Source organism: Ursus maritimus, unplaced genomic scaffold, assembly GCF_017311325.1.
Source record: "Ursus maritimus isolate PB19 unplaced genomic scaffold, ASM1731132v1 scaffold_10, whole genome shotgun sequence".
In the NCBI taxonomy this organism is placed as follows: domain Eukaryota; kingdom Metazoa; phylum Chordata; class Mammalia; order Carnivora; family Ursidae; genus Ursus; species Ursus maritimus.
In genome coordinates, this window is record NW_024423344.1 from 15,252,593 (window position 1) to 15,273,338 (window position 20,746).

General features: G+C 40.5%; 1 protein-coding gene across 1 annotated transcript in view; it reads left to right on the top strand.

Moving 5' to 3' along the window:
• NBEA (neurobeachin) overlaps positions 1–20,746 on the top strand; it is a 664,295-nt gene that overhangs the window by 636,074 nt on the left and 7,475 nt on the right. The window contains exons 49-53 of the mRNA XM_040622005.1: positions 3,056–3,145; positions 5,998–6,190; positions 7,769–7,840; positions 9,741–9,896; positions 10,410–10,580. Coding sequence (XP_040477939.1) covers positions 3,056–3,145; positions 5,998–6,190; positions 7,769–7,840; positions 9,741–9,896; positions 10,410–10,580 — 682 coding nt within the window. The remainder of the gene's footprint in view (positions 1–3,055; positions 3,146–5,997; positions 6,191–7,768; positions 7,841–9,740; positions 9,897–10,409; positions 10,581–20,746) is intronic.

Below are 20,746 nucleotides of genomic sequence, written 5' to 3' on the forward strand. Positions count from 1 at the left end.
CATGTCCCTTTTCTGGAAGCCCTGCTCTCCCTGCAGCCTCCTCCACCCTGAGTCTGATGTAGACCTCACTCCTGGGCTCCCTTGCACTCAGGACTGGCCGCCACTGTGATGCTCTGCCTACCGCGTGCCCTGATCACTACTCATCTTGCGTCCTCATGGGCTGAGAACTTCCTGAGGGCAGGCTGGTATCTGATTTCTTATCCCTCGGCATAGAGTAAGCATCTAACAACGTTCATTAGGGTCATTTTTTTTGCAGTATTGAACTGTGAAAGTAAAGCGCCCCAATTTTTCTCTACTACTGTGCTTTCCCTTTTCTGTGCTACCTTTCAGTTTTGCACAAATGTCCCACCGTTGCCCCACTTCTATAGTCAGTGAGTGTTTTTGGACTCTCTTGGGACTACGTCACAGCCTTGACCTGCAAAGATCAGCAGTCTGAGCAAACAGACCTATGTAAAGAACTGTGCGTTGAATTTCGTGATGGGGGGGAAGTGCTATGAGAATATGGAGGACATTCATTATGATTTTTAGGGGGTCTGGGAAGGATTTAGAATGCTGCCCAAGGTTTGCATGAAGGGGAGGCATTTTCTCCTACATCGGGAGTAGTTCTCAGAACAAGCTCTCAGCTGCTATGCTTCATAGATTACAGAATGGGCTGTGTCTATCCCCAGACACCCTCCCATGTAAAGTTCCTCCCTCTTGACAGAAAGAAGACATTGATGACTTGCTAAAAGTGGGGGAGGACAGAAAACACGGGACGGGGGAGAGGTGAAAATCAGTGGGTGCTCACTCCCCATTCAAACGTGTTGGTAGTGACAAGAAATAGAACTTAGAGGAGGCAGTGTGGTTTTTCGAGATCAGAAAGATCTGTATATTTTTAAATCAGAGGTTAAGGAATTACTGATAGGATTGCAAGAGAGCCACAAGGTAAATATTGGAATAAGAACTTTTAGGTCATGAAGGCATGTGATGTGGCTCACAAGGAAGAGGGATTCAGTTTATTATTAAAAATAAATGAATAAATAGGGAATAGACTGTCTTCATGAGAGGGTGACATCCACAGTATTAACTTGATCACAGCTTAATATTTATCCTGATGCCATTTGAGAGTCATTTCAAATAAATACATGTGCGTACTCTACCTCAGTCCAGAAAGGATCGGAGGTAGGCCCACTGAAGAGAACTGCACAGATTTCTGGAAAGTGAGTCTCCCAAGATTTTTGAGTATAGTGTTAATAACTGCCTTTCGGAACAAAAATCAAGTCAAGCAGAGCGTGTTTGTGGATTTAGTCCTTCTGTGGCCTTTTAAAGGCTACCTACTAAGTACAGGCACTGACTAGAGACTCAGCTGTGTTTACCCTGCCTCCCCACCCCACCCCAGTCCTCTTTCTGGGGGGAGTCTGAACACAAGCCGGGGGACCTCTTGTAGAGCGACCTTAGCTGTTCGTGATACATTAAGCTAGGTTGTGGATATTTTCAAGCCAGGGCAACTTTAACAATGAAACTACTATTTTTTTTTTCTTTCAAGTAACTCTCAAGAGTTTATTGTTCATGATGTGAACCTAACCAGAAATGGTCTCTTCCCTCTTTTATAATCATAAATCTTGCACCGGGGAGATAAAGTATGATGGTATCTATGTGAATGCGATTTACTTAAATAGTCACACTTTGCATATGAGTGGACACCGTGCAAATAAATGGATACATTAAACTTGGACAGCACTTAAAGAGATTTAATAATTCATCCTATTGCCTCTGCAAATAAAAGAACCAAAGCCCCATTTATGCAATTGCTAAAATATGGCAGATAATGATGCGTTCATGTTTAATATTGCTAATAAATTTGAAAATTCACATTTTTATTGATAAACATTTTCTTGAAATGCAGTCGAGGTGGACAGATTGTTAAATTTAAGTACTTTATAAATGAGATTTGTAGATAGTGATGCGATTAGTGGCTGCGTGGCGTCGAGAGCCATCTACCACCTTACCTGCACTCCTAAGCACTCAGCAATGAGTTTCATATTTCACTTTTATGTGCAACCAAATTGCACACAATTTTAGGGGAAAAATTAGCATGGTAACAGAGTAATGACCATTGTAAATATTGTGCTTCTCCTTGTTGACTTAAATTACATGCTAACAGTATTTTGGAAAAATATTTCTGTTAGTCTAGCTTAATATATTGAAATTTTTTTTGCCTATACTATTTATATAGAGAAGAAATACATAAATCTCCTATAAGATTATGTCTTTGGCATACACACAGAAAAAGGCATATTATACAATACAGACAGTTTGAGATCCAAAATTATTTTTAGTCATTGGAAGCTATAAAAATCTCATTAATATTTCTGTCTGCACAGGCTTTAATAAAATATTTCATAGCTCAAGGTGCCCAAAGAATTATTTCCTCTTTGGGCTAGTTATCTCTAAAATTTCAAAAAAAATTGGAGAGAAATGAATTCATACCTTATAGACGTTAAATAGTATTTCAGCATTCATCTGAAAACAGCATAGCATGCTAAAATATGTATTTTGGTAGTGAAAATTTGGCCATCATTAATCATTATATGAAAGTCTTAGCGATGACCCTCTGTGTTGACTGGAATCTATGATTTTCTGAATTTTATTTCATATTATTGGTGGACATCTGTATCATTCTTTTTCCCAAGATTCCGGAAGCTTATTTCATTAGAGATCCCCACACATTCCTCCTCACGCAGGACTTTATTAAGGTAGCCGTGTTGTGTTTAGTGTTAGACGTGTTCCTTGGCCTCAGCGGCATGCACTCACAGGTTTAACACGCCACGTTTAACCCCAGCTTCTAAATAAGAAGAGTGACTTGGTTAACGGAAGCATGTTTGGAAGGAGGAAACAAAGCTTGTCTACAAAATACTAACACTTGGATGATTCTGCACCCTGAGACGAGAGCACTGGGTGAATTTTCTGGACTTCTTTCATGGCTGACTTGGGATACACTTGCATTGTCAGGGAGTGTGTTGACCTCTCTCGCTGATGCATATTGATGATGACACTCGCTCTCCTTCCCCTGCAGGCCATGGAGGCGCAGATACAGAACTTTGGACAGACGCCATCTCAGTTGCTCATCGAGCCACATCCGCCTCGGAGCTCTGCCATGCACCTGGTAAGACAGAGCAGCCCGAACAGAAAATTTTTGGCTTCCTTTGTACCTGGGTACATGTCAAATAAAATAGTGATTTTAGCAGCATTTTTAAAGGCTTCTCGATTGATTGGTTAACTCTCCAGGCTAAGTAGGTGCTGATACCCCGCGGACAAACAGGGGTGTGCGGTTCTTACCTTGAAATCCTTAGCATTATCTCCTCCAGTGCCGTCCATGTTGCAGCAAATGTTGAGAACTCGTTCTTTTTGATAGCTGAGTAATAATGCTAAGTGAAATAAGTCAAGCAGAGAAAGACGATTATCATATGGTTTCTCTCATCTATGGAACATAAGAACTAGGATGATCAGTAGGGGAAGAAAGGGATAAAGAAGGGGGGGTAAGCAGAAGGGGGAATGAAGCATGAGAGACTATGGACTCTGAGAAACAAACTGAGGGCTTCAGAGGGGAGGGGGGTGGGGGAATGGGATAGGCTGGTGATGGGTAGTAAGGAGGGCACGTATTGCATGGTGCACTGGCTGTTATACGCAACTAATGAATCATCGAACTTTACGTCAGAAACCAGGGATGTACTGTATGGTGACTAACATAATAAAAATATTATTATGAAAATAAAAAAATAATAAATAAATAAATAAATAAAAGAAATCCTGCTACGCTCGCCTAATGTGGGATTCACAGAAATCACCATCTTCTCTGACTCTATATGCCTCTGCATGAACGCATTCAGACACATACAGGCACGGAAATTAGATTTGATTTATAAAGTAGGATGAAAACCTAGTATCAACACAATATGATATGGCCCCATTTAATCTTCGGGGGCAAGGTGAGGTAGGGGGAGTAGCTCATTTTAAGAAAAGGACAAAAATACAGGGATAATTTGCAGAGGCAGGATACGGACAAGCGCTCGAGAGCCACTCGGGTCAAACACCAGCTCTGCCTCTAACTAGGGAATGACGTGGGCAAGGTATTTAACCTCTCTGTTTATGTGAGCATCTGTTACATGAAAGCAAAAACACCATCTGCCCTGAGAAGTTCACGACTTAATACCGTGGAGCACTTAGACCAGCACCTGGTGTGCAATACGTTCTCAATAAATGTTAGCTTGTGTCGTCATCTCCGCTAGCTCCTATATTAAAACTGTTATTCCTGTTTTACGAGGGAAATGGTAATATTCTTTTCATTTCAGCCTGAATTTTAAAAGCTCATTTGCATAACAAACAGTCCTTTTTCAGTTGATTAGCAAATTGTACAGCATTTCCCTCTTTAATTTGAAAGTGGTGAATTTTTTTTTTTCTGAGAAACATTTTAGAAGGAATTTTATTTTTTAAGCCGTGGGTTTTCACTGATTTTTTTACTGAAGTGAAAAATGCTTGAAGGTAAAAGAATGTGTTTGCAAAGTGAATTAAAGGTCATCCATTTTTCTAGGCAGGTATCAAGGCAGCAAGTACCCTAATTTTGGAGTAATGAGCTCTGAACTATGGTCCGTAGTATATGTGCAAACAGATTTATAAGCTGTTATTTTGTGGCAGAAGTACTGTTCAGGCCTTTCAATTATTTTTTCAGTTACTTAGCAAATTCGTACCGAGTTCCTTCTGTGTGTCGGGCATGACGCTAAGCACTGGCAACACAGAGGGGACTGCAACCTCCAGACCTTCACTGAATCCATAGGCAAACTCCTAGTGAAACACATAAACAAATGTGTTTGCTTGAAAACGGGTTTTTTCTCTCCACAATGGCTCCAACAGCTTCAGCCCCCTTATTAGTCACTAATGAACTCTTCTGGTTGAAATTGGTCCTTGCATGTGACAAAGCAGAAAGGTTGACACCAAGCACACCATTCCATAGGAACACGCAGTCACATTGTAGACGTGGGGATGTGGCCTTGGAGCCTCAAGCCTTGAGAGAAAGTATTTTTAATAAACTGTCTAAGAGAATATCTCTAACACTTAATTTTATGAAATGCTTTGGCAGAAGAGTTCTATTCCCGTGTTAGTTGTCTTTGTTTAATAATAATAATAAAAATACTTATCCTGGAGAAATGCCCAGTCAGGATTCATTGCTTTCCTGGGGAAAATTCTGAGAGACTAAATTGGCGTGGAACCGCTCATAAAGGAAACCTAAGCCTTCTAAGTTCACGGGGCAGACAATTCATATGTATAGAAAACAATGACAGAACATTTATGAACGTAACATAATGGTTATTTCCAGCACCCGCATTTTGTGTTTTCGATGCAGTAGTATTTATGGTGGTTTATAGTTGCTGGAACATCGATCACATGCTAGACCTCTGAAAGCAAAGACTGAAAGAAGGAAAGGGGATAGCCCTCAGTAAGCGCACAGTCTAGAAAGGAGACGTCAACCATACCCAGTCAGTGTTGCCACAGCAGAGACGTGTGTGAAGCTGTGAAGGGGAGGCCAGTATATTTAACTATTTAGATTGGAGCTGTGACCCCAGGTCAACCAGGTAAAAAATGGAAGTATCAATCCATTCACTTTATCTTTCATGGAAAGAGTGTCAGTCACTGACTTAACTAATTTTTCCACTAACCCGATGTTTCCACCGCACTGAGTAATGCCACCGCATCATGAGACAGATCTGTGAGCTCGCTGATCACCCGCAGTCCGGCAAGGCTTGAATCGAGGCTGGTCGTTAATGATCTGGTGTCCTCTGCCAGCGGCCGCCCGGAGCCCTTGCCCCTCTCCCGGTGCCATTCCCACGGGATGGAAGTTCGCGTGGCTTTGCTCTCTGCTCAGGCTAGCCTCGTCTGTGTTAACCTCCGTCTCCCCAGAGCGCTCACTAACTGTGTTATCCCTTCTGTTTTCTTCTGCTCTCTTCCCTTTCTATTCAACAGTGTTTCCTTCCACAGAGTCCACTCATGTTTAAAGATCAGATGCAACAGGATGTGATCATGGTGCTGAAGTTCCCATCAAACTCTCCGGTGACCCACGTAGCAGCCAACACGCTGCCCCACCTGACCATCCCTGCCGTGGTGACCGTGACCTGCAGCCGACTGTTTGCGGTGAACCGCTGGCACAACACAGTAGGTACGTGTGTCCACGCCGTCACTTCCTAGAGGGGTCTTAGAGCCGCAATTCGGTGCAGGTGAGTGTGCTGGGGGCTGGCAGTATGCCCGATTACCTACACAGGCTGCAGGGCAAGTCATTGCCCAGCCTGACGAGATGAGTCTTGTGTGTCTCTTCACTGCTGCTCTGTGTTAGGGCCTCACAGGATGCTTGGCGGATGGTTAAGTGTTCAATAAATATTCAGTAAATTGAAGCAGGTCCTCGCACCCTACTCTATGCCTGCCCCACAGGAAAAAAAACAAAACACTTTTATCCCACATTAAACAAAAGTGAGTTTGAATCTGGATTTCCTAGAGGATGATTTCAAATCTTCTTTCTTCCACTTCACTAATTTAGTTAGCAAACATTTGAATGGCCCCTCTGTGTCAAGTAGTCATGAGCACTGGGAGTACAGCAACGAACAAGACAGACACCATCTCCCTCCTTGTGGAGTCTTTGAGAAAAGACAAAATCTAAATTGTTCAGTGATTTCATGTGCGTTTTTTTTTAAATTCATTCCCAAGGGTTCCAGCTGGTACATCTTGAAGGGATAGGATTCTGTTATCAAAAGTAGACATATTGATACTTAGGATAGAAGTGGATGTGACCAAATGATTTAGTTGGCCAAATTCACCCCTTACGATATCCTTGGAAACCCCAACTCTCACTATCTCCAGGACTAAATGGATAAGCCACGGTAAATTAACCTGAATTTTTGTATTCTACTGACTTCTGTATTGCTCTGAAAAACAATATCATATAAATCATAGCTTAATCTAGAATTTCTAAATGCACTTACTGGTGATTCTATCAACATGAGGTATAACTAATTCCATTTGATCAGAAAGACGCAACAAACATCTTAAGAAAAAATACAACTTTATTAGTCACAGAAGTCTGAGCTTCTAGAAATATTTTGCATTGAGAAAAAAACTATAAAGGATTAATTTTTTCTTTAGCATTGTTCAAAAGTATTATATATGTTGTATAATCACATGTAAAAAATTATGACTAATGAACTCAATCAAGCCCTAAATATTAATCCTCTGATAGTCGCTTTTCCTGAGCTTAAGGTCTTAGGAGTGGCTCCATTTTTTACCCTCAGTTGACTTGCCATCTGTTGAGAGAAGATGGGAGCCCCATCTTCCCCTCTGTCCTGGCCCAGGTGAGCCCGGCTATGCTCATGCCCGCCCCTGCTTGCAGACACAGCCTTCTTAGATTAGCCTTCTGAAGCTAATTGGTTGCCCAGAAATCTTAGCTCTCTGATGGGTTCAAGAAGTGTTATGCTCCTCTATTGTATGTGGCTTTTTCTTGTTGTTAGGGTAAGAGCAGTCTTTCCAGCTTTCTACATCTGACATGGAAGCCAGCAGTCCCTGTTGTGATGATTTCTTTTGAGAGTATCTGCAAAGATGTGTAGTATGACCATCATTCTTACAACGATTTGCCACATAATTTTTAAGCAATACACCTTTTCTACAATCATCATAAAACACTGCTTATTAGGAAGTTCCTTCTTTCTGAGACTTTTGTGGTGGTTTTCTCCTTCTGTTTAACCCCTAGGCCTCCGAGGAGCTCCAGGATACTCCTTGGATCAAGCTCATCATCTCCCCATTGAAATGGACCCCCTAATCGGTACGTTAACAACAGAAATACGTTTTCATGAATGCGAACTGTCTACAGATTCCTATGTAGTTATTGATTACAAAAGGTAGTCGAATGGTAATTTTTCTGCCATAAAATTAACGTGCAAATAACACTGAATTACCACCAAGAAGCTGTGTAAATCATAATAGGCCATCTAAGAACTTTTTGGTGTGGAAGCAATTATTTGTGGCATTTTCTTGATTTTTTTAGGAGGTCATTTAATTGGCTCTGTGCAAGGCAAACCATTCCAAATTGTCCTTTCTTTCAGCCTAAACTATTCTGTATCAAATGTATATTATTTAAAGTATGTAAAATATGTAAGGACTCAAAAAAATCATTAAAGAGAACTAACATGAAGGACATCTTTTCTGGAAATTTCCTTTCAATATGGCCAGTTTTTTTTTAATTGAAGATTTTATGTGAATTGCAAACTTATGAGCTGTAACTCTTTGCCACAGATAATGGCAATATTTTTGAATCACATATACATTTATTAGCCAGTGATCCAGAACAAGCGCCTTCATCTTCCTGGGCCTCAGTTTCCTCTCTGTAAGATGGCTGATCAGGATGTTTGTCCTGACTTTTTCATGGGATCATGTAGAGAACTAAATTAGTAAAAAAAAATTGAAAATGTATAAAGCCATAGGCAAGTTATGGTATAGCTTTTCTTATACTTTTTAATTCTCCCTTCATCTTTGAGTCCAGAAATAAGTTAAAAGGCAGTCATTTAAGTTAGTTACTTATACACCTACACGAAGTAGCATTTACATGTCTTTGGGAAGATACCAGGTTTAGGACTGGGAATATTTTTAGAGTCTAGTCCAGCTATTCCTTTGTCTGAGAGACATCGACGACAGTGTCACATAGAGCAGGAATGTAACCATGGAAAAATTAGCAGCTCTATTCTAATTAATCAAGGACCAATTACGTAGTTTTCCAGTGACTCAGAACCTTTGATTTTCTTTTTCTTTGCTACCTTTCTCTGTATAATTTTTTTTGGCTTACCTCCCTAGTTGTTATTATTATAGCGTTAGTGGGAATCCACAAAGAGTAGCTCTTCAGTCTAATTGGCGTTAGAGAGTGTGGGCGATTGTCTGCATCTCCTGTTTAAGAATTCAGCCCAGGGATTTAGCCTGAAAGGACAGCGCAGAGCTCGGGACAGACTGGCGTGCAGACAGGCACTAGGGAAATCCGATGGTGTCTCCGGGTTCCTGACTTCATTCAGATTCAATCCCAGTGCTATCCACCGGAGTCTCTGCCTGTCTCGTTCCTCCCCAGTCCCTCTCCCATCTTTTTTATTCCTCTTCTCCCCTGCCAGCCCATTCTGGAAAGGCCTTCTGTTTGTTGACAACCCAGGTCTTTAGAGCTGCTGGCCTAAAGCTCCCTGTGGGGCTGCCCGTAGAACAACATCCCTTGCTCAAACCTCTCCCCTCTTTTTTCCATGTGAATTCTAAATGCCATCAGAAAATGACAGATTGGGGCAAATATTAAGACTTTTTTTTCCTTATGGACCGTGCTTCACGCAATATTTCTTCCTCCTGATTGCAGAACTTGTTGGACACTGATGAACTTGTGTGTAGTGAACGTGGATAGAATTCAAGGCATTTAAATATTTTTATTTTCAATTCACTATCTGAAGTCTTCCTATTGTTTCTATTTATTGGGGGAGAAGGACCTGAAATTTCTGACAACGTTTAGATATGCAATATGATTCATAAATAACCACTGCTACTAAAAATTAAGCTTCTATTCCTCATGGGGAAATGTTAAAATGTTAATAATCTTATAGCCCTAAAAACCCATTTCTAGATAAATGAAGCATAAAAATGTGCCTTGATGAGCCTCCTGTGGAGCCCTTCGTTAAATTCTTTTTCCTGTGTGTTTTCAGCCAATAACTCTGGTGTGAACAAGCGGCAGATCACGGACCTCGTTGATCAGAGTATACAGATCAATGCACATTGTTTTGTGGTCACAGCAGATAATCGCTATATTCTTATCTGTGGATTCTGGGATAAGAGCTTCAGAGTTTACTCTACAGAAACAGGTATGCTTCGCTTTGAAATACCTTATTCTCTTCAAAATACCTATTGTTACACCCAGAACTTAAAATAAAATCATGCTTAATAATGTAGGCATTTTCATCCGAAGTGCCAAGATTCACGTTAAATGTTCGCATTGTAATTAACTCATTATACTTCTATCCATTCCAAACTTTAGCATGAGTCCTGATTTTATAGGACAAATGGGACTATTGTCCCTTTCCCCAAATCAAGTCCAGTAAAAGACCTTAAACCTTCCCTTAGTGTGGCCCAGCTCCTGGACAATGAAAATCGTGATTGTGTTGTTTTCAAAGTCATGTCCTTAAAAATCTCAAGGAACATTCTTGTATCATTTTTCAGAAGACATTCAAGAAAGCGTCTGTAGCTGGATTTGAATTAGCTTATAAATTTTCACATTTACAGTTTGACTTTTCACAAATCTAGTAAAATAAAGTTAAGCTTATTACCATTTAAAGAAAACTAGCAAATGAATTAAACCTAGTGTTTCTGTGTTTCAGGGAAATTAACTCAGATCGTGTTTGGCCACTGGGATGTGGTCACGTGCCTGGCCAGGTCTGAGTCATACATAGGTGGGGACTGCTACATTGTGTCTGGGTCTCGAGATGCTACCCTGCTTCTCTGGTACTGGAGTGGACGACACCATATCATAGGAGACAATCCTAACAGCAGTGAGTATTTGTCTAGAAATGTCCCATCAGACTACAAGTTTCTTTAAATATATTTTGCTTTTTTTAAATTTTTCTAACAGCTTTTCCTAGGGTTGTAAGGATTTTAAAATATGAAAGCTTTAAGTGGAAAATCTTTGCTAGGATGTTGTTCAGAGTTTAAAAAAAAAAAAAAGCAACTACTGTAACCTTCAACTTGGGGAAAGTTCCAGGTCCCCTCCCATTGACCCTGTCATTGGCAGTCCTTCCCCAACCTCCAAATGTCTCTATCCTTCAGAAATTTCCTGCAGTATCACCTGGTCCATTAAACTTTGTGTAATTTCTCTCAACTGAATGTATTCCTCCCCTCCTCTGAATTTCTGTAGGATTTTATTTGTGACTCAGTGAGGACACTTATTACTTTCTACTACACAGTCTAGTAAATTTCTCCTTTATTCTTTTAACAATGATTGAGTACTCCCTTCAGACTAGGCATTCGGACGGCAAAAACTGAGTAAGACAGTTTCTTTGCTTGTGATGATTCCTAAGTACTTTTTATTCAACGGTGCTCCCCAAGATATCTTGTAGGGAAAAAAATGGGGGGACTCCAGAGTAAAATAATTTTAGAAAACACTGCATTACTCTTACTCTCTAGGTAAGTTCTGAAAGCCTTTCTCACACAAGCAAATCTGTTGAAATTTATTTAACCCACAATTTCTCAAACGTGTTTTTCCATGGCATCTTTTGCTCATGGCAGAACAGCTATTATTCTTTGGAATTGTTGTTCTGAGGAAACACTAAACTAGATCGTGAGTCTCCCTTTCCATTTTAAATCTCTGGCTCCTGGTATAGTGAGACACATAACAGGGTTTTCAATATTGTTAAATGAAGAACTAGATAAGAGATTGCCTAGAAATAATCATTGTTTTTAATTACCAAGCTTTCAATAGTTTCAATGCAAATATTTCCTATAAAATAGAGTATGGTGTCTGTAAGGTGTTGGTAATGGTGAGTACCTAAACCAGGGTGATTCTACTTGTAATTCATACATTGGTCACAGCTTACACGGTACCTCTGAAATAAACTGAACCCATGAGTTCGGGTCCCATTTATGACAAGACAGAGATAAGAGTTTTCCAGGAATGCTGTGTGTCTGCCTCTGAAATAGTGTAAGAGTAGGTGACCAGTGGACGAGATGCTATGTTTCAGCTGCGTGGTTGGTGGCTGCCACCCCTGGTCTGTTCCAGCCTGTGGGAAGGCTGAGGATGGAAGCCCCGTTGTATATCTGTCTACCCTTCAAGTCCTACCCACCCGCACCGTTACGTATTTTGACAGGAACATTGCAAAAAGAGGAAACGGCTTTTGATTGATAGGAGCAAAGGCCCTATTGCAGTAGAGAAGAAAATGAAATATATATATATATACATATGAATGAAGATAGTGGGAGATGAACTGGATGTGACCATACATCGTGTGAGGTTTCGTTCTCGCTGCCTATATCTGGAGCTGAAGAGCAGCAGTTGAAGAAACTAGAAGTGTGTCATGGAGTAACATCTCTTAGTGTAGACACTGAGTAAGGGAAAGTGTGTGCGTTATGCAGATCAGCCTCTGTTCTAAGTTGTGAACTAAGATGTGATGCTGGTTTGAGAAAAAATATATATTCAGTGTTGCTTGATTTCCAACCAGCTCAAACAACTAGCTACCAAGTCTGCACAACAAATATCATACTCCAACTACTAAAAAGTTAACCTCCTTATTTATTCTTTTCTAAAACCATACCCTTAAAGAAAACCAGAAACTTCATTTTTAGCAGAATTCGTGTGTGTGTGTGTACGTGTGTATGAGACAGTTGATCTACCATGGATGGCTTTCTTATTATCAAGCATGGTCATTATCACATGTATTTTATCTAAATTTATTTTCGCATATTTACAGATCTTCATTTTCATAGTAGTGTAGTACTCATTAGAGAAGTTGAATTAAGCAGCAGGTCTCTGTAGTACCTTCCATCATATTGATAAAAATTAGAAGTCTTTAGATAACAAAATTTTTTTTAAGAAACAAAATAGTGCTTTAAATCTCATTAACTAACATCTTCAGACTGGATCTCAGAAATGATGAAAATGGTATTTCCAAAAAGAGGATTCATTTCTTAAAAGCTGCCATCTGGTAGCTGAGATAAGATATTGCAAATATCATACTGCTATGAAGTAAAGAATTTTTTACATGTTAAGTTATAGTAATTGTCTGTGTAGCTACTTAATTTATGTGATTTTCTGATGACCTTTTAAATGAAAAGATGGTTAACAATTGTTGCTTTAGTCCATCAGTTGTCAAGAAAAATTAAATGTAGTAATATTGACAGTGGTTAAGGTCCCTTACAACAGGAGCTATATAAATAAAAATGTTTAGATTAGCCCTTAAGAACAAATTATGAATATTATATTTGTTAAAACGCAGCATTTTATTTAAACTTTCAATAAAGACAAGATTATCCTTAAAGAATTAAGAATTTTATTGATACATATCTTTTATTGTTGCCTCCATTTATAAGAATTTATTTTTGGTCAAAACTATTGTCATCATTATAACCCTAAATGACTTTATAAAACCCACCCTGTCAGGACTTTCTTGGACATTTAATAGGGACGTATGTCATACGGCTTTATTTTACCCATCATCGTTAATATAAGGGGGGGAAATGCTCTTCTAGAATAAACAGGATGATCACCTAAAGTGTTAGGCAAGCAACAAGCATGTATTGAAGGCCTATTGGGTGCTGGTCCTATCTTAGCAGCTGGGAAATCTGAATAGTCTAAGTCTCCGGCCTTCTGGAGTTTACAAAAACCTATATTATACTAATCACCAAACTGCTTTTTCTGCTTGAATGTACTGAACACATTGAGTATTTATTACATGAATCATAAATTGCTATCAGATAATGTTTGCTATCATACTACAAAATGTTTGGTCTTACATCTTGGGTACAAAATAATAATTATGTTAAAAACTGGTGTCAGCTTTTTACCATATGGATAATTATCATAGTAAAAAATTAATCATTAGTATATCTAGTATTTGATAGACTTGACTGATTTATGGCTCACTGAATCTAGCCACCCTGGTAGCACATACGTGCGTGACTAGAGAGACCCCATATATTGGTCAATTCACTTTTTTTTGTAAAGGCAGTCAGAGCACACACTCGAATTGACTGTCACATCAGGGATCAGTCATGGGTGTTGACATAGACATAGTCCTTGCCATCAGAAAACTCACAACATAAAAGAAAAAGATTTTTTTTCCTGCCCCAGTTTAATCTATTCTAGCTGCCAATTCACAGGTCAGAGAATCAGGCTGTATGTGTTTTCTATCTTATAATGCACTGCTACCCAAGACCAAAAAGCTGGTCATGTCTAGGTTCATATTAAAGTGTGCGACACAATGCCCTTAGGTTTGAGGGTTGTATATGTTAACCTAGACTCGAAGGGGGAAGTCCTAGTGTGAAACCCAATATGCTGGCAGCCGTTAGAATTCACGGCTTTGGTCTTGCTGTGGACATTGAATTGCTTTGTATGTCAGAGGCTGAGTCATATTTATTCAGCACAACATAAAATGATAAGATTCACTTAATCACTTTCTCAAGATTAATTCAAGTGGCTCTCCAATATATTTATGTCTCTTTTGCAATGTCATTATTCTTTCTTAATGGAGAGCTCTATTAGTACCATAGAGAAAATCTAACTAATGTTTGTAGATTTTTTTAGGTAGGTGCAGAAAGAGTTTATGCTTTCATTGAGTCAAGTATATAATAATATACTTGGCTGATTCAGACATCTCAGAAATAGTCTTTTCCTAATTATTTTTAGACTTGTAATGGATTTACCACAAAGACGATGAACATTTATAAGCAGATTATTACAAAGAGTTTCAGACCATAAAAGAAATAAGCAGGGGTTGCAGTTGACTTACAGTTGTTTTATGAATATATTTTATAATACTAATCTCCAGTGTTACTCTTTCAAACTTGGGATTTTGAACATAGAAAATGTTCTTGGAGATTTAAATAGGTCCCTGACTAGATAACAGAATCACAGCGATGTGAGGGACAGATGCTTTCATCTGAAACACTCTTTTGCACAAATTCTGAAACTAATTTGGAAGTGATAAAAATTAATTTGCGCACTTTAATTGGAAGCAGCCTGCTGGCCTAAAAGAAAGGAGAGCAGAGCAGGCAATTTGTGCTAAAAGCTGATTGAATTTTTTGTCAGGTAGGTATCTTGGACTTGGCCGTTTATCCTCCTGAGCCCCTCTTTGCAATATATTACAACCCATCTCTGACTGGTGTTCTTTAAAAGGATCAATGCTATTCCTGTTGAATCCCTGGAGCCCCAAATTTCATTGATCTTGGGACTTGACATTTCTCATTACGTGCCGTAGCTTCCAACAAGATAGTCACAAGAGGGGCAAGTCAACATTGTTGTCTCTTCAGCAGACACATAAAATACACTGGGACCTCAGCTCAAAATCCAATTTGCTTTTAAAGTGTGTGGTTGTAATGTTTATACCAGATATGAGGTGCTGGGTAGAGAGTCTGTCGATACATACATAGGACATTTTTTAAGTCAGTAGGAAACTTTGGAAGAGAGTTTATTGTTCGTCTTTTCAGATCACATCCGCAGATATTCATCAAGTGATATGCGTAAGACATGGTGATGCCGTTTCAATTTCCCTTTGTAAAAATAGGTCTTTTAGCTCATGTATAAGCATTATGCAGACTATGAGACGGGAGCCCATTGGAAAGGAGACTCCAGCTGTGCACACATCCCTTCCCTGGGTTCCCATTGTGTGAGCTTCAGCTCTGGACACTGACCCTCCTGCCAGCCACAACCTGTCACTGAACATCTGCCAAATGCTATCCCTCTCTTTGTTTGCATCCAGCCTTCTCTTACCACGGCTATCCCGCTGCCCAGCTCCATGACCACCACTAACCAGTGGTAACGTACCAGATGGAAGCCTGGACAAAGACGAGCCCAGAGATATTTCTAACATATGTGTATGTTTGCCTTGCGTCTCAGACCAAGGGATCTTATCTAGGGCTTATGAAATGTATCAGAAGAAGTATAGTTATCTGTGAACAATTCCTAACTCCCAGGACTTTCTAAAATGATATCTGTAATGTAACATCCTCTGCTCAGCCTCGCATCCCCTCAGCCTAACATGAGGAGACTTTATAGGGTTCCTGACTAAGAAGGGGGCTGAATGCCACTTGGTCAGTGCCTTTCCTGTCCCTTTCTGGAACTGCGGCTGCAAGGCTCTTTGGCTTGGCTCAAAAGCAATATAAAAAAACACGGGCGTTGACTAATAACGTTTCCAAGATCAGAGCGCTTCAGATCCCACCGGCAGGGTTGAGGGTGTCCCTGGGCGTTATGCAAAGCTCTGCTTCCTGGGATTGTACTGTTGACTTTTGGGGGAAGGTAACGGCAGGACAGTAACGTACCTTGTCCTAGGTCCAGGTTCGCACTTCAGGGGCAGAGATTTGTCCTGCCACGTCGGGGCTCAGAGGTGGCCGGTGTCATCTCTGCAAGAGAAAAAGAACTTAGAGTGAATGAAGAGCTATCTTGTTTTTCAGTGAGGACTCTGTATGTAATAAAATGAAACGACATCAGGGGCCATTTTCTAACCCCAGGGATGTTTTTATTTGGGTCACCTGTGACCTGTGGAAAATGTCGACCCAGGAATTCTTGGTACTTGGGCCAGACCTCTGCAAGTGGCTGAGGACACAGAGTCTTGATAAAGGACTTCTCAGGGACCCAGTCCTTCTGAGCTGCCCTAACAATTGTCTAATAATTTTTTAAAATAAATCTTGAAATCTGAGCAGTGATTAAAATACTGTGGAATTTCAAGCCATCCTATTTTTATGTAGGTATAAACATGAATGAATACACCTTCCACGGGGATTCTGCAGTGAGTTAACAAAGGTTGTAGATAAAATCTGAATGTCATATATCATCAAGACGTTCCTCTTCTGACTCCTGCAGAACTGCGCTGAGGGTCATAGATTGTAGAAACTCTGCTGTTTTTGTTTAGCTCTTAATTCAGAAGGACCAAAGCTTCCCCCTGCGTATGAGTAGTCCCACAAATAAGGTTTAAAATAATAAGAACCATGAGTATCTTTACTTTGATCATTTCTTTAAAAGCAGAGACCATCTCACTGAAAAAGTTCTCCTCGTCATGCCGTGTGAATAACAGCATCTAATATCTTTGTCCTGTTTTCATCATCCATTTTGAAAATATTGAAATGACTTTTGCTTAAAAATGAGGCAGAATCTGTTTATAATAAGCCTTTTCTATTTGGAGTTTCCAAATGCTTGCCTATAAGCATTCTCAAAATCGGGCATGTTTGTTCTTTATCGTCCACGGTAATTCCATCACACAGAGAGCTCGTCCGTTGAGGAGATGAGGGGGGATGAGGGGGATGGCGCGGTGGTCCTGGTGGGGCCGGGGAAGGGGGGGGGGCGCTCACCTGCACCTCCCTGTGCACAGGCCCTTTAACCCCCAGCTACATCCATCAATTGTGATGTGACAGTGACCGAATATTCCCAAGATTTTGAATGATTGTTGGGGTGTGTGACATCTGTCCCTGGCAATGAAATGTCCCTGGCAGGGAAATATGCTTTCCCCCTGCTGCAGGTTTCCCAACTCAGAAACCCCTGAAGAACATTTTATTGACTCTTCTCTAGTGTAAAGAAGGAAACAATGCTTTTAGGGGCCCTAAACAATATCCCCTAATCGTTAAGTTCCATAGTGTATTCCAATGATCTGGGGAGATTGTAATGAAAAAAATTTTTTTAACTGTCTAAATTAGATGCAAGCCTTTGAAAACCTTATTTCCTGATAGAAAATAGAATGCATACCTAAGGAATAGTTTTATACATGTTTTTCAATTCCCTGCAAAGAGAACTAGATTGCTTTCTACTTTTTTCTGTAGCCTCTAAGGGAAAAGTTTAGAAAACACTTTACTTTGTGTAAATTTTATTAAGCATTTAATTTCAGGAGTTTTCAATTCACCAGTCTCTCTGACATAAAATAATCACTTAGAAAAATTAAGGATAATATTACACAGAAAATCTTAATTCTCATCTTAGCAGAGAATGCAAGGCATCTTTGAAGCATAATTTTATAAATATGTTTCAGACAAATCCAGGACTGCTGATAAATATAAATGGGTAGTTGCCAATATTCAAACACATTATAGCAGTATGCATGAACTGAGAAGAAGCTGACACACTCACTCGGGCCGCCATCCCTTCTCCCATACTCCATCAGAGGGATGCCTCGAAAGCAAAATGGAAACTGATGGATCTGGGAAAGTTCACATAAAACTGAGCAGTTCCTGGAGAGAAGGAAGATGGGCGTGTCCAAAGGAGGAGGTATTGGCAAACCAGAGGGAGGAGTATCCTGTGCCTAGCAGGATGAGGCAGCTTAGTTATGCTCTTTCCCCCCAGAATTTCCCCAGACCCACTGTTGCCTTCCCTCGGGCCACTGTGGGGCATAGAATTGGAGCGCCCGTGCAGCTGCTCAGTGTTGCGGGTCCCATCAGTGCCAAGGGAGGGGCTATCCAGGAGGCTGGCACAATGGCCAGCCCTGGAACATTCACTTTCCCCCTCCCACCGCCTCCATGGTGAGGCCCAAGCATCGCAGCCCAGGAGGCAGTGCTCACAGCAGTGTCAACCCCAAACACAGGGTGGTTCTCTGAGAGACAAGAATTGGGAGTGCGGGGCACCCCACCCAGAAGAAGACTGACAGGGAAAAACAGGCCAGCATGCAAGGAACTCAAGCATTATTAAGATGAAAAAACTCAATAACCAGGTGAAGCAGGATGAAGAAAAAAGAAAAATAACAGAACTTTTTTTTAAAGGCATATGTTGGGGGCGCCTGGGTGGCTCAGTCGGTTAAGCATCTTAATCTTCGTTTCTGCTCAGGTCATGATCTCATGGTCATGAGATGGAGCCCCAGTCCGCTCTGCCATGAGTGTGGAGCCTGCTTGAGATTCACTCTCTCCTCTCCCTCTGCCCCTCCCAGCCCCCCCCCCCACTCACACATGCGCGTGTGCACTCTCTCTCTCTCAAAATACAAATAAATAAAAAGGCATAAGTCTAAGATATAAGAAAGAGCACGGAAGTTACTGGTGGTGTTCTATATTTTTTAAGCTAGGAGGTGAGTACAAGTAAATTTATTATATTCTCTTAATTTTATACATATGTTATAAATACTTAATATGTAACTACTTTTTAATTATTTCTAAAAACAAAGGAAGATCAGATAGCTTTGTGGAAGCTACCAACGGGAAAAGATTTTGTGACCTTGGAGAAAAAAATCAATCTACAAAATTGTCATTAACTCCCCTCCAACCCCCACAAAAAACCCTCTGACTCTGAGGGATGTGTTCTTGGACCTCATGAATGAATCTGAGAAACACTGCATTATTAGTTCATCTTAATTTTTAAAGCATATGTCAATTTTAAATTGCCACGGCATAAATTTTCGACAGCAAAGAGAGATCTCATCTTTAATAACTGGTTAACAAATATTTTTAGAGTATCATCAAAATATAAATCTGAAATTTAAAATTTGTCATGGAACTTTTCACTCCCAAGAGAACATCCACAGAGCCCAGGGTACACAGACCCTAGTTTGAGAAATACCAAGAATTCTGGAAGAGTTGCAGTTACAAGACCAAGTTCCAACATGCTTTTTCAAGGAGAAAAAGTAATGGTCAACAATCCTGATAACTTAAGATGAAATAATATGTTTGTAAATACGCACAGAGGCGTATTTATGTATACGGCTTACCATTTGCTAAGGCGAAACTGTGGAGTCAACTAAACCACACACCCAGATAAACCAGTGTCATACGATATGAGTCAGCTAGAACTGTTGAAAAATAAAAACAGAAAGTAAGAGGCAACATAAGACATTAATTAACGTGATGTTAATGAGAAATGGAAATAGTGTGGTATTACAAGGCATCGATAAATATTTGTTGAATGTGGTTGGGTGGTTCAGGTCCAAACTGTAGTGTTACTAAGTGTCTCACATCTTCCTTTCTGATCACCCCACCTTCAGCAGAATTTCACTTCAGTGAGTCTTTTAAGGGTCCTCACACCTGCCCAGGATGGCCCGCCCTGGCTTTCTTTTCCCACCCACCAAAGGAACCACTGGGAACCCTACCCAGGTTGGCACCATTGCCTGTTCACCTTCCACAGTGCCTCTGTGAATTGCTGTTGTGTCCTTCCCCTTCACAAGTCTGCACCCAAGGCTGTAGAGACCCCTCATTTCTGTCTCAGACGAGCTTCTCCGAACAGTTTGGCCCCATAAGACAAGGTCAGGCATGATGCCCTCTCAACTTTGCTGGTCCTTCTCGCACTGTCTGTGTGGGTTACTCACCAGACATTCTGATGCTGTCTTTATATGGAGGTCTTTTGATCCCTGCTATACTCTGTGCACACAACCTGTTCTTCCTCACACTTGACATTGTCCAGCGCCTCCAGTGGCAAGCCTGGGGGAGGCCGTGGTCGTTTGATGAGTTCTCAAGAGTTCCAGGTTCTGTCTTACACCTCTTTACACGCCCAGCCCCTAGCCTGCTTAGAAGAATATCTGCCACTTAAAAGTCATTCACTTAATGATTGTGAAAGCACTTAGCAGTGAAAATGCTTACATCACATAATGCAGCTGGACTTTTTAGCTAGATTCGATTTAGCATTAAGTCAGGTGGAAACTTGAGATGATCGTCTCTCTTTCCTTCACTACTTTCCTCTCCCCTCAAAATCAACGCACCTCAGCCTGTTTTGTTGGAGATTGTAGGAAACATTTTTAAATGGGTAAGAGCATGGGTTTCAAAATTAGATAGCTCTGGGTTCAATTCCAACACTTGCTAGCCTGTACGAACTTGTGCAGGTTGAATAACTTTGCAAAGCTTTGGGTTTCTAGGCCATAAGATAGGGATAATAAGTACCTGCCTCATATGAATAGTGTCATAATTAAATGAGATAAAGCCTATAAATACTTTGGCAGGCTTGGTGTCTGTTTCCTAACGATGGGAAAAGCAGGATAGTATCACCACTGTCGTAATGTTGTAGGCAAGTTCCACCTGTTAACCTATTCAGTCATCCCAACGACCCACGTTG